At 35.9% G+C, this 15,477-nt stretch overlaps 1 protein-coding gene across 5 annotated transcripts in view; it reads left to right on the top strand.

Annotated features, from left to right (window-relative positions):
• PTBP2 (polypyrimidine tract binding protein 2) overlaps positions 1-15,477 on the top strand; it is a 44,667-nt gene that overhangs the window by 23,490 nt on the left and 5,700 nt on the right. For 3 of the 5 annotated variants that reach the window (XM_064719590.1, XM_064719587.1, XM_064719586.1), the window contains 6 exons: positions 433-605; positions 1,028-1,171; positions 3,581-3,745; positions 3,822-3,932; positions 10,447-10,642; positions 14,727-14,881. In XM_064719590.1, coding sequence (XP_064575660.1) covers positions 474-605; positions 1,028-1,171; positions 3,581-3,745; positions 3,822-3,932; positions 10,447-10,642; positions 14,727-14,881 — 903 coding nt within the window. In that variant the 5' untranslated portion in view covers positions 433-473. The remainder of the gene's footprint in view (positions 1-432; positions 606-1,027; positions 1,172-3,580; positions 3,746-3,821; positions 3,933-10,446; positions 10,643-14,726; positions 14,882-15,477) is intronic. The other 2 variants (XM_064719589.1, XM_064719588.1) reach the window with 1 other exon arrangement.

The following is a 15,477-nucleotide window of genomic DNA, read 5'->3' as shown; positions in this document are numbered from 1 at the left end:
GCTTTTTGTGATGTCAGTCCTCTGGGTCATCCCCTTTCTCCACCCAGATCTTTCCCAGCATTAACGATGCTTCCTGTCTTGCTTTGTTACTTTTCTACTTTTTGTGTCCAGTTCCTTAGTGCAAGCAGTTCTTAAAAAAACTTTGGGATCTGTTAATGGTTCCACCACTAATTTACTTCTTTCAAAAGATCTCTCGGTAGCCACTAACTGTTTTTACTTTAATATATGTTGGAGTTCTTATGTGAGCCTTCGTTAGACATGATTAATAAGTTATTCCATGTTATTATATGAGATGGTTTACTGAAAGTCACGTGTAAAGGATTTGCTGTGGCTCACTTAAAATTAATTTCATGTTTATAATTAAAGGCATTTTTAATAAAGCATTAATAATATCAGTAAACTTTTCAAATAGAGTCTGAATATGTCTTTCAGCCAATGGTAATGACAACAAGAAATTCAAAGGTGATGATAAAATGGATGGGGCTCCTTCTCGTGTTCTTCATATCAGGAAATTGCCTGGGGAAGTGACAGAAACAGAAGTTATTGCTTTAGGTTTACCTTTTGGTAAAGTAACCAACATCCTGATGCTGAAAGGGAAAAACCAGGTAATTTGATGCTTTTTGTTTTTTTCATATGCTTACTGTCTGATTTCAAAATATATTGTTAAAATGCTATTGAAGTAACTCATAAAGTAGTAAGTATTCTAGAAAAAAGAGCTTTTGTTCCTTTATTTATTTAAATTAATTTACACTGTCTTTTAGGAAATTTTAGGGGGAAATGGGATGGTTGGAAGCTACATAAAGCAAAAAGTTAGTTGGAAGATAAATATTTATTCTTGTATCTTCACTGATGAATTTTTGGAGATGAAGTAGCTTAGCAAATAAAGGTGGAATGTGTAGAATGACATTTTCTGAAGACTGATACAGATTGTTAAAATGTGTTATCAAACCCTTTGTTTTTTATGCACGTCTAATATGAAGATTACCTATTTTGTAAATACTGAAAATTTTAATTCTTTTAATTGCAGGCATTTTTGGAACTTGCCACAGAAGAAGCAGCTATCACTATGGTTAATTACTACTCTGCTGTGACACCTCATCTTCGTAACCAACCCATTTATATCCAGTATTCCAATCATAAAGAGCTAAAGACTGATAACACACTTAACCAGGTATATTTACTGTTCAGTAGTATCACAAATGCAGACACTGTAGAAGATGAGGCAATGGCACATGTTCTTGGCTCATGTGCCATATTTGAATCATTTGGTTTTGTCCACATTCTAACACTCCTGTGGTCTTACCTATGATTGTTCCATTTTGTGGCGCTGAAAGATGTTTGCTTTCTGTGCCATCTTTCCATTACAATAAATTTTCTTAATGTGTCCTTGATGTCAAAAGGCAAAGGTTCTCAAGTGTGTTTTTAATAGTTATTTAAAAGTTCTAAATAACTTCAAAGTTTTTGTCTGAGTTTAGAGACTGTAGGATGGTAGAATTAACTTCCTTGTTCTGACACCTGAGATTCCAATGCCAATTTGAATTCCCCTAGTGGTAGTGGCTAATGCCAGTGCCTAAATTTCAGTGCTTTGGATGATCACTCTACTACCACTGGTAACCTCAGCTTGTGATCTGCTTTTTCTGGAGAATAATACCATAATGATCACTCTAGAGACACATGTACTCAATAAAAACCACTATTTTGATCTCCATTTTGCTCTTGCCTCCCCAGGACCTATTTCACGACAAATACAGATACATATGTCTATTTTTAGTAGAATTGAAGAATTGGCACAAGTAATGTGGTGACTGATTAATGCAAACTATAGAGAGATAAGAGACTCAAACCTACCAGAAGTCTGATGGTTATTTTAAGATTAATTTCTTATGTTGCATTTTTGATGATACAAAAAACAGTGTAAGTGCCAAATTAATTTCTATTAATTGTGTCCTCTGTTAGGACATGTAAATAGGAAAGTTATATGGCTGTTGCCTTTGGAAGCAATTTCGGGGTACTCTATTGAAAGACATTTTGGTTCACATCAAGTATAGTGTTGATTTTTCGGTTGGTCTTTCTAAATAGTCTTGTTCCTTAGAATACTTTGATTAATTTTTATAGAGGTTACCCACCCTCCCAAATGACTACTTAGGAATGATGCTAGATGTTATTTTGAGCTTGTCTGACAAAATACTCATAAGAACTTTAATATTTACCATTTTTTAGTCCTATATTCCTTCATGTACTCACGTTAATTTTAATGGAATGAAATATGATGTATAAGTATATATAGACAGTGCTGACAAGGGTCATACATTAAAATTGACTTGGCAAGTTGTAGTTCATTGTGTTATACAGTTTGAACTTTTCCAGTCACTGTAAGGATTAATATTTAATTGATATGTGCTTATAGAAAGAGTAGGAAATAATTATGCAACTCAGCCAAGTATCTGGCTGTCTTGAAAGTTATGTTTCATGCATTAGGGAAAAGAAGTCTAATTGAAAGACATTTCAATGTAATTAATGTTAAATGTAGAGGTAAATTTTGTTTTCCCAACTGGTGTTCACCAGATCTTTTTTTCCCCCCCTTTCCTTATTCATTGATTTGATTCAGTGTGAGGAATATCATGTAAGTTGTGAGACATGTAATGGTGTAGTATCTCTAATACCTTTAAAATATGCAGTATGCATTAATATGATGGTTATTATTTTTACCTGGCATGCTCACTTGTCTCTCTTGTTTTGTATTGTTTTGCTTCATAAGGCGACTGTAATGAAAGTATTAAATTGAACCTCTTTTTTTCTGCACTTTTTCTTTCTCAGAAAAAGACATCTAATCTTTCTGATACTGTCAGTTTTGGCAGTGGAAGTAGTTACATAGATGTGTGTTTTTGTGGTATCATGGTTACCTTTGAATTTCTAAAATCCTACTTGTGTTTAAAAACAAAAAAACCCATATATGGTGAGGATTTTGTTTTTCTTTTTACAAAAGAGGGTGGATAACAGACACCAGTTTGTTTACCTCTCTGGATACCACTTTCTGGCATGTTAATCTTTTGTATTATTTCATTGTGTTAAAACTGAAGTTTGGGCATGTTAGTTTAGAATTTTCCCTTCCTATTATTAGAACCTTCTACATAATTAAAATGGCAGTGAAATGTTAGCTGAGACACAAAACTTTTTAACATAAGACAAGTACCTCTGCTTTCCGTAGCATTGGGGTTTTTCCTTGGTTGGTTTGTGTTAGTTTAGCTTTATTTCCTGTAAAGGAACGAATCTTGAAACCTACAAAATCCTCACTTTCTTTATCCTTACTAGTAGAACAATAGGCTTTCTACTAGAAAGACTGATATTGGTGCCTTTTGAAGCCCCTCCTTAATGTGACATAAGGATTAATTGCTGTTTTCATTTTTGTTGGCCCTTCTCACAGAGTCAGACTGCATTGCACTTAACGTTGTGTTATGTCTGAGTTTTAAATTAGTGGACTATTTTGTGTTTCTGGAGTTAACTGTGTTAATATTTCTGACTAATTTCAAGCTATTATCTTGAAATATTAAGACAATCTCTCTTCTGTCATTTTTTTAAGCGGGCCCAGGCTGTTCTTCAGGCAGTGACGGCTGTGCAGGCATCAAACGCTCCCATTAGTGGGACCACTGTTAGTGAGAGTGCAGTGACTCCAGCTCAGAGTCCAGTACTTAGAATAATTATTGACAACATGTACTATCCAGTAACCCTGGATGTTCTTCATCAGGTAAGTCAGATTCACTGCAGCTTGAGCTGTGGTTGGGAGAAACAGATGTGTAAAACTGTACCATGTTTTTTGGCAGATATTCTCTAAATTTGGTGCTGTATTGAAGATAATCACATTCACAAAGAATAACCAGTTTCAAGCTTTACTGCAGTTTGGTGATCCAGTAAACGCACAGCAAGCAAAACAAGTAAGTATAGTTCTCTCCTAAGGCTAGAGATCTTCCTGTACTCTCAGTATTTGTAAAATGCTGATGTAACAGAGTACTGCCATAACAATGTGTCATACTCCTCCACCATGTGTGTGAATCTTTTGAGATTAAAAACAAATAGTAGTTGTTATACTGTGTGAAATCAGTGTTTAATGATAGTATGTTTATGGATACTGTGTCTAAAATATTTTAGATATTTGTATGAACAAATATTATAGTAAGACTGCATAGAGATGAAATAATACGCAAGACTGCAATAGTAAAAATGTCAACCAGAAGTAAGAATGTAGGATGGCAGGGTGATGCATAATTAATTCAGTGTAAGCAGCAAATTTAGTAACCCTATTGAATTGTTGTTGGCAGGTGCTTTTAAGCATCCATACGAAAATGTCATTTGTGGATTAGTTACAGATTTGTGAAAGTATTTAGTTATAGTATCCTTAGGAAAAAAAAAAAAAAAAGAAAATCTAAACTTATTTGTAACCATAAATGCCCAGAAGAAAGAGTGCAGTTTACTCATGTGACCAGAGTGTGAAGAAGCTCTGCAGCAGTGATGGGTGAGCAGGATCTTGCTTTTGTTTTATAGGAAACTCTCCTATCCTGGGTAGGAGAGGCAAGAACAGGTAGCTGGTTTTTTATTCATTATAGCAGGAGAAAGCCTATGGATAAATTATGGCAAGGATCAACAGCATGTCATCTAGACCAGATGGTTTGAATTAATTGAATGGCATATGTTCACATTTGTGGCAGTAGAAAAGGTGAACCAAAGGGGAAGGTGAGATTTTTATTATTATTATTATAATTTTCAAGAGATAAATGGAATTAATTTGTATTTTCAAACCTTCACATGCAGTCTGAGTTTGAGGAAGGCTGATTAAAATTGATGTGCTGGTTAAGTGTTGCTTGGCAGCATAGAAAGTGCTTATTGCCTGTAGATGACAGACTAGCTGAGAACTTCACAAAATTGAAAAGCTCACACCTCAGGCTAAGTTGGCAAATTTTCCTCTTGGTAGAGGAAAGACAAAAATTGTCTTAATTTTCTGTTGTAAAGAATGAGGACTATATTGAAATAAAACTTTGTGAAGTGGTGGAGGGTGGTCATTTTTGTCCCTATCACCAAATGAAATACTCGGCATTGAGTCAAGAACTGTGAGATGGTCAAGACAGGGGATCACAAAGAATTGGACATGTTTTCAAAAAACAGAGTGTGAGTTTTCATGCTATTGTGGAAATCAAGAGAGAAGAGATGATTTGCAGCTTGATTTATGGTGGCTTTAAGATAATCTACTCCAGAAAAACAGTCTGGAAATACTTGTAGATCTGGAACACAATTTAAATTAGGGATGTCCTTTTCAGAGTTGAAATAATATCAAGTATTAGCTTATGCCTCAGAATCAAGAGAGATGCAGATATATCACTGTACTACATAGGAATTGGTATGGTTGGAATGGACCTTGCAGGTTTAAATTAGTGGTACAGAAACTACATCATAACCTACAAGTTCTACAGAAATCAGTTGTAGACATTTAGATTTATATTTGAAATATTTGATAAATAGTTGGATGCTAAATATATTTATTACAGAAGGTTGTAATTCAGGCTTCACTTGTGTTTGGAAAGCCATTTTTCAGTAGTAGATGTTACTGCTACTTTCAAAGTGCTTTTCTGATGCAAAGTATGACATCAAGTGTTAAAGCTTTTGACCTCATTTTTCGAGTCATTTATATTATCAGAAAATGTAATGGAAAAATGACGTCTGCAAAATGGACTGTAGTGATATGAAAATTATCAGTGTAATTCTAGGAATCTATTATAAAGAAGTTACAAATGAAAGGATGAGGTAGGTAAAAGTGTGAAAGGAATCTAAGAATCTCTTGCTGTTTTTGACTTCAGACAAACTGATACTCGCTTGTGGGACTCTAGTGGTCTTTAAAAAACCCAGCATGTATTTGTTTCTCCAGTTTTGCATGTTTTCATTAGGGTGCCTGTTCACTTGTAGTGTGTGTGTGAATGACAAAACTTCATTAAATAAGTGACTCCTGTATGTACAGTGATTGTCAGAGTAATGTTGGGGCCCTATTGTCAAAATGAAATGGTCTTAGGTTTATGGTTTCATGTTTTAACCAATCTATGCATAAACATACAAAATGTTAAGAGTAGTACCAAGTGCAATTACTAAAGGATACTAAATTGGAAGGAAGGTTTGATTTCCCCACTACCTCACAAACTAAATAGAGTAAAATACAGTTCTTAGAGTTAAGCCACTGTGATAAAACATGTAGTGCCACCAGAACAAAAATACCTGAAGGAAAGAAGCAATCAGGTGATAGGGAAAAAACCCTCGTCAGCTTAAATACATCTGGATGTAGAAGCAAGATGATGTGGTGGCTGCAATTAAGTTGCATGGAGTTCAAGATCAAACACATGGTAAAAGAGTAAAGTTTTCAATTTGTTTTCCATCCAAGTTACTGTAGAAGATAATGGGGAAATTTAATTTTCCAGTGGCCCTCTTCACAGGAAATCTGAATATGGCCTTAATAGAAATTGAAGACTTATTAAGGAAGTTAAAGAGCAATTTGAAAAACTCAAGTGATGTAAGTACCAAGGAGAGATGCTATGCATTTGAAGGTTTTGAGAAAACAATGACACTGACAAGAATGTGCAGTATGAAACTACTAGCCCTGTGGGATCTCTTTTGCAATTTGAATGAGCAGCTAGTGAAAAACCTCGTTCCTGCTCTGCTTGTTTTGTAAGAAACTCATTTCCTGTAAAAGGACAGTGGCTTCACTGATACTTGTTTCATCACCACTTTCAGGCTGGATCGTTATGGGTTCCTGGGGTGGAAACTAGGAGCTTCAGGTTCTGTATAATGCAGCAGTCTAGCCAGGGTGGAGAATGTGACTGAGAATGGGCAGGAGTAGAGCACATTGAACTGCTGTGCTTCTGCTAATGAAGGTTTTGTCTGAAGATGTCTGTATGCATATGGAGATACCTAAGCATTAAAAATAGCCCATTTTCATTGTAAACGATGAGTACTCTTAGCATAAGCAGCAGATTTAAATATTTGAACACCAGTACTTTGGTGTACCATGAGATGAGAGTGCTGGTGATTCTGTCTGAGAAGCTGACTAATTCAGAGCATTGCCTTCATGCAGATGTACTGGAAGTATTCTTGCCAAATCATGGATATTAACAGTCATTAATTACTTATCTACAGACAGTCAACTGAGGCTCACATGTAGTGCCTGCAGGTCATCTTGACCCAGCAGGGGTTAAAAATATCACTAGAGGTTCTGTTACAGTGTGCCAGTTGATCCTTCCTTGGTCTGCACGTGATTCAAAGATTCCAGCGAAGTTTGACTGCACATGTCATCTTTCCAGTTGTTTGGTCTCAGCCTCAGGGTAGCTCTGTGCTGATAGCAGTCTGCAAAAGATCTCTGCCAGTCTGCATTGCCCTAAAATATGTAATAGGAACTTCAGGTAGTTATTGCAGAATGGAGGAAAGGACATCTTCAGATAGGATACTGAACTGCAGGGCTATTATCCACTATTATTGTATTAGGCTTTTTTGGACATCTTTAGTTCTAAGGAGCACAGTTAATGCCCCATTCAGATGCACAGATCTGTGGGATGCATTTGGCACATATTTCTCCCAAGAGATACTTATCATACAACCTTCAGTTACCTTGAGGTACTTACTTGAGCTGGAGTATGTTTTGGAGAATGTTTCCTTCCTTGGGTTTGGGGGGTTTTTATGCCTTTAGCTCTTAACACCCTTCTGAAAATCATAGATTTAGTTTTTTGGGTTTGCTGATACAGGCAAGATGAAGAATGGTGCTCACATTTGTAGAAGGTCTCATGATTCTTAATCTCCTTGGTTTGGCCTGTGTGTGATGTGGTGTGGGATCACATGTGAAATAAGTACACGAAAGAACAGTTTCTTAGCAGTAACTGGAGTTCTTGGAGATGATGTTGTATGTACATTGCTAGCAGTGAATGGCTGGTGTCATGTTTTTCAGGATGTCTTGAGAGGAACAATGTTTGAGGGTTTGTTGCACATTCTTTTGCTATACAAGTAAGAGCTCAGGACACACATTCGCATTTGTGACTTTAGATGTGAACAATTAATCTTGAAAAAAATGTTGATTGACAAGAATCTTTCTTGCATTGTTAAGTGTATGAGGTGTATGATGCTGCTGGTAGAGATGGTTGGGGTGAGGGTTTTTGGTTTTTGTTCTTGTGCTTGAATCCTTTCCTAGAGTTTGACTGCAGTCCTTATTAAGAGTGCATCTCCTTCCTTTCTTGTTCAAGATGTTCTTTCAGCCCATCTATCCTCCAGCTACAAGAAATTTCTCTTGTGCAGTACCTTTTTTATGTATTTTGGGTCACTTTGATTTTGGAAGAAAGAGGAGCTTTTGCTGTTTCAGTAGAAGTTTAGTTACTTGTGTAGCTCCCTTTAAACCCTGACTACTCTAGAAACTCCAGACACAGATATATCTTGGTTTGCTACTTCTTAAGTGTGAAATATTTCCATCAACTTAGCAGCTTTCTGCAAGCCACAAGTCAGTATTTCTACAGACTCCACACAGCGGTAAAGTATGAATTTTGTTGGGTTCTGTGATTCAGATTAGGCTAAAGAATACATCCTTTCAGTCTCAAGAGTTCACACCTGTTTGCTTCATCATGGGATTGGGTGTTCCCTTGCTGGCAGTGACATTGTATTGACAGTAAGTAAACTCTGGCTGGATAATTTGCACCTTCCTCTAATCCATATCTTAGTGGATTTTAGATAGTAGGAAGGCTTCTAAAAGTGGTGGTAGATTCTCAATATAAACTTTTTTAGGTGTAAGTGTTCAAGTGATACTCTTTTCCCAAATACCAACAGGAGTCTTGGATTGTGCTTTGTCACCATGTATTAAAGAGTTAGCAAATGGTGTATGCTGTAATGGTGGTGCTCACCACCACCCCAACAATACAGATTTAATTAATGAAACTTGTTCTATAAATATGGACAGTAAATTTTGCTTTTGAAGTATTGTATAAAGCATTTTTAAGCTGAATTTCAAGCATAGGAGTTTCTCTTTAATTGGTATTTGTTGATACAATGCTTAGATTTTCCAGTTAAATTTTTTGTTCTATATGTTTTTAGACCTTCCGAGCTATGGCAAAATAATTACATTGACTTAGACATTCTTTTACGTTGACTGCTGATGGTGGTAGTTCTTTTAAGTGGTTTTGTGAGCCCTGGAGATGTCAGGTGTGATAATGTTTTGTGGGGACAGCCTTGCTGGCCCAGGCCTAGCAAAGAGGTGTCTGCAAGATGTTCAGTTTCCAGATGCATCACTGTATGAAAATAGCAGGCACACAAGGTCTGTGCAGTGCTAAGCTTAAAATAGTAAGCCCTGCTAGAACCTGGATGAGTTGGCAACTATGCTGCAGATGTAACCCTGCTCGCTGCCTGAGCTAGCTCAGGTCCAGAAGTGGTACATTTGAGTCTAACATTTCAGTCCAAACAGATGTGTGTATTTGAAAATTTGCTTTATTTGAAGTTTTTTTCAGTGCATATATGTATATATATGGTAGCTTTATATTTAAATAATTAATTGATTGTATGCTAATTTGCTAATTTTTAAGATGAGCTGCATCGTCACTTCCTAGCACTCCCTAAGAATTACACTGACTTTATTAGAAAAGTTTCTGTATTTTTAACTCTCCCATATTCAACTCGTAGTGCTTAGAGTGAAAGGAGGATATGCCCAAAATGTAAATGGACTCAAATCCAGGTACTGACTTGCCTGGTGGATAAGGGAGACACACATATATATGTGTGTGTGTATATGTTGAATTCTTTTACAAAAGTGTTTTCATAGAGTACTAGTTGTCATGTTAATACACGTTCTTTTAGAAGTACCAATTAATTGTGAAAAAGGGATTTCTAAAAAAAGAGTATTAGGAACATCAGGTTAGCAGTTAAAGTTGGTTTTCTCTCATTTTTGGCACTAACTGCCTTTAAGGGGAGAAGGGAAGCATGCAGGAATAATGTATATATTATGCTTTAACAGATGGCTGTCTAACATGGTAGTTAAGACTAGATTTTTTTTCTCAGTCGATTTTCCATGTAAAATTCTTGGGGGGTTTTTTGTTTGGTTTTTTTTGAGAAATCTCTTTGGCATTATGTGTGATTTTAAGCTGTGCTATGGAATGCAGGTTAATTAGCTGTATTCGACAGACAAAATTTAAGTTTTTAACTTTGACAGTGTTAAAATGTCCCTTGCCGCTTTAGTGCATAAAAACAGTTTCTAGGTAAGAAGGGAACATGGAGCTTCCTGGCATCATGTTGAGAGGTTAATGCATTTTAATTGCTTTTAAGCTAGACAGTAAGACAGATAAATATCTATACACTGACCTTGTTTAAAATAAAACAACCAAAAACCCCAACTTTGTGCAACCAACTGTTACTGTGTCTTTTAAATAAACTGTGATCTGTTTTCAGGCCTTAGACGGTCAGAATATTTATAATGCTTGCTGTACCCTACGAATTGATTTTTCCAAATTGGTGAATTTGAATGTCAAGTACAACAACGATAAGAGCAGGGACTACACTCGTCCTGACCTTCCATCTGGCGATGGACAGCCAACTCTGGACCCAGCTATTGCTGCTGCATTTGCCAAGGAGACCTCTCTTCTAGGTATGATGTTTACATTCCTCTTTGTATTGCACAGCCACTTCATGAAAATATTCATTAATCCTTCTAACAACTTAAATTACAATAGTGTCCAAAGGCCCAGGCACGGTTCGGTCTAGACTGTGATCTGAATTGTAGTAATGTAATTATATTGCCTTTAGAAGTACTGCAAAAATGAATGAAAACTTGCATGACAAATTGACAAATGCATAAATTACTAGAAAAGGTTGTTAGTTCAGTTTGCATCCCAAAGTCTGTCCTTCCCTCTTTCATGTGTTCCTGTCTGTGGCCACCTTGCCCACCTTCCCTCCTAATTTGTAAGAGAGACTTGACATGATTTGCATGATTTCTTCATGCTAAATGGTTATTTGTAATATCAGATTATGAAATGAACATTTTGCTGGTTTCCTTCAAAGGGGAAAGATTATGCTCTTTGCTTAAAATACCCAAACCCTTTGGTGCTACCTGTAGTTTCTGTGAATAAAAGAAAAAATCTATAGTTGCACTTCTAGTGATATGTTATAGGAGTTCTGTATATCCTGTCTCAGCCTTTGAGTTCATCAGAAGTTGTTGAAATGCTCTGAAAAAGGTACAGATATATCTATCTTCTGATTATTACCAAAATAATCAATGCATGCTCCCACTCTTGTCAAATTGTTTTTTCGGAAGAGCACATTTCACTCTTTAAAATGTAATAGCACTCACATATAGAATCATTATTTTTTACAAGCTGATTTATTATGTTGTGATCATTGTTCTTTGCACTTAGTCTTTTTTTTTTTTTTTTTTGCTTTCTTGGATAATTTCTCATTTTTGTTCTGAAGAAAACATAGGAACAACATAGATTTCATGGGTTTTTGTACAGTCTGGGCCAAACTGAAGTAAGTTTAAATTACTCTACAAAAGAGGGGCCTCTGCTCTGTTATGAAAGATAGAAGGCACTTAGTGAATGATGTGAACCCAGAAGAGGTAAATATTGTAGCTAGGGCTACTGAACGTTGCACTGTATTTGACAATTTTCTGAAATTGTCAGGACACATGTGAAGGATACATTTCATATCTGCTGTTGGAAAGTACACACAGAGGTTGTGCCTTATTCACATGTGATTCTCAGAGGGCATATTTCCCCATGAAAGAGTGGAGCTCCATTTGGAGTTTGGTGTGCTGTTCTTCAGGTTCTTTTGCATGCTCAGAAAGAATACCATGAGATGGACATGTGGCATTGCTGTAAAAATTCTTGCTGTAGCAATCTTTTATATGTATACCATGAGATTGCCAACAGAAAATGCATTAAGGACTCACTTCTTCCTTTTGCTTATGTTACACTTTTATTTGCTGCAAACTTGTACAAAGCATGGGTGCAACTTTGTTGTTGGCTTTCTAAGAGTGTACTGTACTCCATATGTCAAAAGTGAGATTTAGGTTCAACACAATTTTGTGGCTTTAGTTTTAGTGACAGGATTTAAATCTTGTTAGTCTTGGTGCTTAAATCTGCACTAATTCCATACCAGACATATCTCCTTCTGGGTGAAGTGAATGCTCCACTTCAGTAAATGTAACTTGATGATATAACTCTTGTAGCTTTGTGAGCTGCTAAGCAGAGGTGTTAAGCTGCTGTCTCCCCCAAAGCCATAGGAAGCATGACAGGAACTAGTCAGTACAAGTAGATGATGATTACTTGACATAGAGCCAAAAAAAGGGTTCATAACAGGTCTATAAACCCAGTTCTTGGTCAGTTTTACTTACCTGCATTAAGGTGGTTACAGTGCCTGTGCTTTTCATGGAAGTTGATAATATATTTTTAGTATACTTCAATCTGCCTACTATGAAAATGGAATTAGCAATTTGCATTTTGGAAGTCACAGGAAAGGATAAGCTGAGAGGGAATAAATAATGTGATATGTTGTATTTTAACTTAATTGGGGAAAAGGCCTCAAAAGGCTAGAAAGAAGATATGTAATATTTGTATGTTTCCGTTAATATTTTGAAAAAAACAAAAGCCTGTTATCTGTAGTTGTAGGAAGCTAAAATAAAGCTAATGACAAAGATTTCTAATACTAGTTGATCATGTTGACAACATAGCTAACATTTCTAAATAGTTTCATACAAGTCCTGAACAGTGTTACATGGTAACTTTTTCATAATAGAAACTCTTCTTATTTTTATTTATTAAAAAGCTTTTAATTGCTTTAATCAGAATGGCAAATCAAAGTACAGTGGAGACTGCAGACCAAGAATTCTGTTCCACAGCTATTTGCTGTGGCTTTGTAATTTGTCTGACCTTTTCAAAAAATGAGATCTATGTATGCTAAGTAATCAGTTAAAAACATATCAATCAAATAGATGGTCTAGCCTGCATGCATCATCACTCATTCATCTACTACATCCTCACCTGTGATAAAATAAGGTTTCAGAAATCCTTGAGTCTGTAAACTGGACAATATTCAATGAGTGTTAATGTTTTTTGAAAGAAGGAGGAAATTACTAGTGGACTAAATGAGCTGGTTTCAGATGAGTGATCAGAGGCAATTTTTTTTTCTTCTGTTTTTTACCTCACATATGAAACAATAGCCTCCCTCCTCTTCAACACCCCTAAAAAAGTTACAGATGTCACAGAAAAAAGCTTTGGATAAACAACAGCTGTATTATACTGAACCACAACATACAAAATATTTTATATAAGAACTACTCAAAATAGCAAATACTGATATTCATTACTCACAATTTAGATATTTGTTTAATATTGCAGCTGCAAATACACTGTTGTGCTGGAAATACACTGTGGTGTTTAGGGCTCACACAGCTTTATCCCCTGCTGTCATTGCTGGCATTCTTTGTTAGCACTTTCCACTAGTGCCCCTTTTTGAGATTGTTGCTGACAGTTTTGAAGGACAATAATTGAAAATGCTTTTATAGGAATGGTATTTAATAAATCATTGTTTTTAACTTCTTTGGTGGGACTAAAGAATGTCCTTAGGGAGTCTGATGCTGTGAAGAATTTTTGTCTTTTAAAGTATGAGTTACTTGGCTGTGCTGTGCCCAGCTATGGAAAGAACCATAAACACTGCACTGGCCTTCTTTAGATTCCTTTACTCCTGAAATGGCTTAAAGTTTCTAAGGTTATGTAGAAATGTCTAGACATACTAGAAGACTGGATATGCTCTAGTAAGACCTGGTAGCTTGACATTTTCTAAAATGTGATTGCTATTGACCTAGTATAAAATTTCCTTCAGGTGGGGATCTGTTATGCCATACTGTCCTGGAAAAGTGTTTTGATTCAATAGTGTGCATTTACTGAACCCTGCATGATGTGCAAATGGCAGTGTTGATCAAATGCAATAAAGCTGTTCCTGTATAAACCATGTATAGTGCAAATGTATCACGAGAACCTTTCCTGAATCCTGGGAGTAGCACACTCAGCTCATACCCCGGTGACATGAGCAGACAAAATCAGCATTTCCGTACAGGGTCTGAGTTTCCTTGAAGAAGAAAACGTAGAGGCACAACTGAAGCTATAGCTGAGGGTAACATGCTTCTTCAGAGAACTGGATTACTGAAGCCACAGAGCATGTTGAATATTGGATTTAGAGGGTTGCCTCCCCACCTCATACTAAGCTTGTGAGGTGTGTAAACTTCTTCACGTGGACAAATGCACAGTTGGGGATTTAGTCAAGCACCAAGTTGAAGTGAGGAATGTCTCTCAAATGATGAGAAATAAGGATGTAATGATGCAGAGAGCACAATTAGTGTTTATTCTTACTGATTTAATCAACAGTTACTTTAGACCATCTTGATAAACTAGACACTTGAAGCATTTTGGAGTGCAGTGGAAACAGTTTTGCTGCACAATAATGGTTATTTGAATAGAAAGTACTTTTTATACCTCATAATTCTGCAGACTTGATCTGAAAAAAATTTTCTACATTTCTCTTATGTTAATTTACCAACCTATTTCATAACCCTTTGGATAACTTTACAGTGGTATTGTTTGCTGTGTAGAGTGTGTATACAGCCCTAGTAGTGATATAGGACCTTTTAAAAAATGACTTGTGTGTGTTTCGTAAAATATGCTTTATTTTAAAATTAGGGCTTCCTGTTGCAGCTGTTCCAGGAGCTCTGAGTCCTTTAGCTATTCCAAATGCTGCTGCTGCAGCTGCAGCTGCTGCTGCTGGCCGTGTGGGAATGCCTGGAGTTTCAGCTGGTGGCAATACAGTCCTCCTGGTTAGCAATTTAAATGAAGAGGTAAGTGAAATAATTTTACTTTGTTTTCCCCTCCTCTTTAGTCACACTTCATTTGTCAGTATTTTATAATTTCTTTGCATTTAACCTCTTATATTTGGATTTTAAGCTCAAAGTATTTTTGCTGTTTTTTTAATAATCCCCAAATTTTATTTTAAAGCCATTGTTAAATATATTTTTGTTCCTAGGTAGCTAACAACTTAAAATATCCTTTGACAATCAGCTACCTATTTTTTTTCTAAGAAAAATTTGGTAACTTCTTCATGTTTGAATACCAACTATTCTTTCCTTTGTAACTGTAATCATGTAAACTAGAATTTCTGTTTTGTTTCTAATTGTTTGCTGTTTCATTTCATGCTTGTATCTCACATTTTTGAGTCTTAATTTATGTGAACTACTCTAACACATTTTTCTTTGAAGGTTCTCCCAAAGATCTTGACGAGGCACTCTTCCAGTCTCTCTTAGTAATTTTTTTTTCTTTGCAGTTACTCATTTGTCTTAAAAATAAAAAAAGTGGTGGCAAAGCATTTTCACCTTAACTGTATCTTTCTTGCTAACTCTGAAATCTAAAGGGATTAATTTAGTTTTGCATTTTTACT

This window comes from Zonotrichia leucophrys, chromosome 8 (assembly GCF_028769735.1).
Source record: "Zonotrichia leucophrys gambelii isolate GWCS_2022_RI chromosome 8, RI_Zleu_2.0, whole genome shotgun sequence".
Lineage (NCBI taxonomy): Eukaryota > Metazoa > Chordata > Aves > Passeriformes > Passerellidae > Zonotrichia > Zonotrichia leucophrys.
The sequence above is the reverse complement of the archived record's forward strand: the minus strand, read 5'-3'. Positions and strand labels throughout refer to the sequence as shown.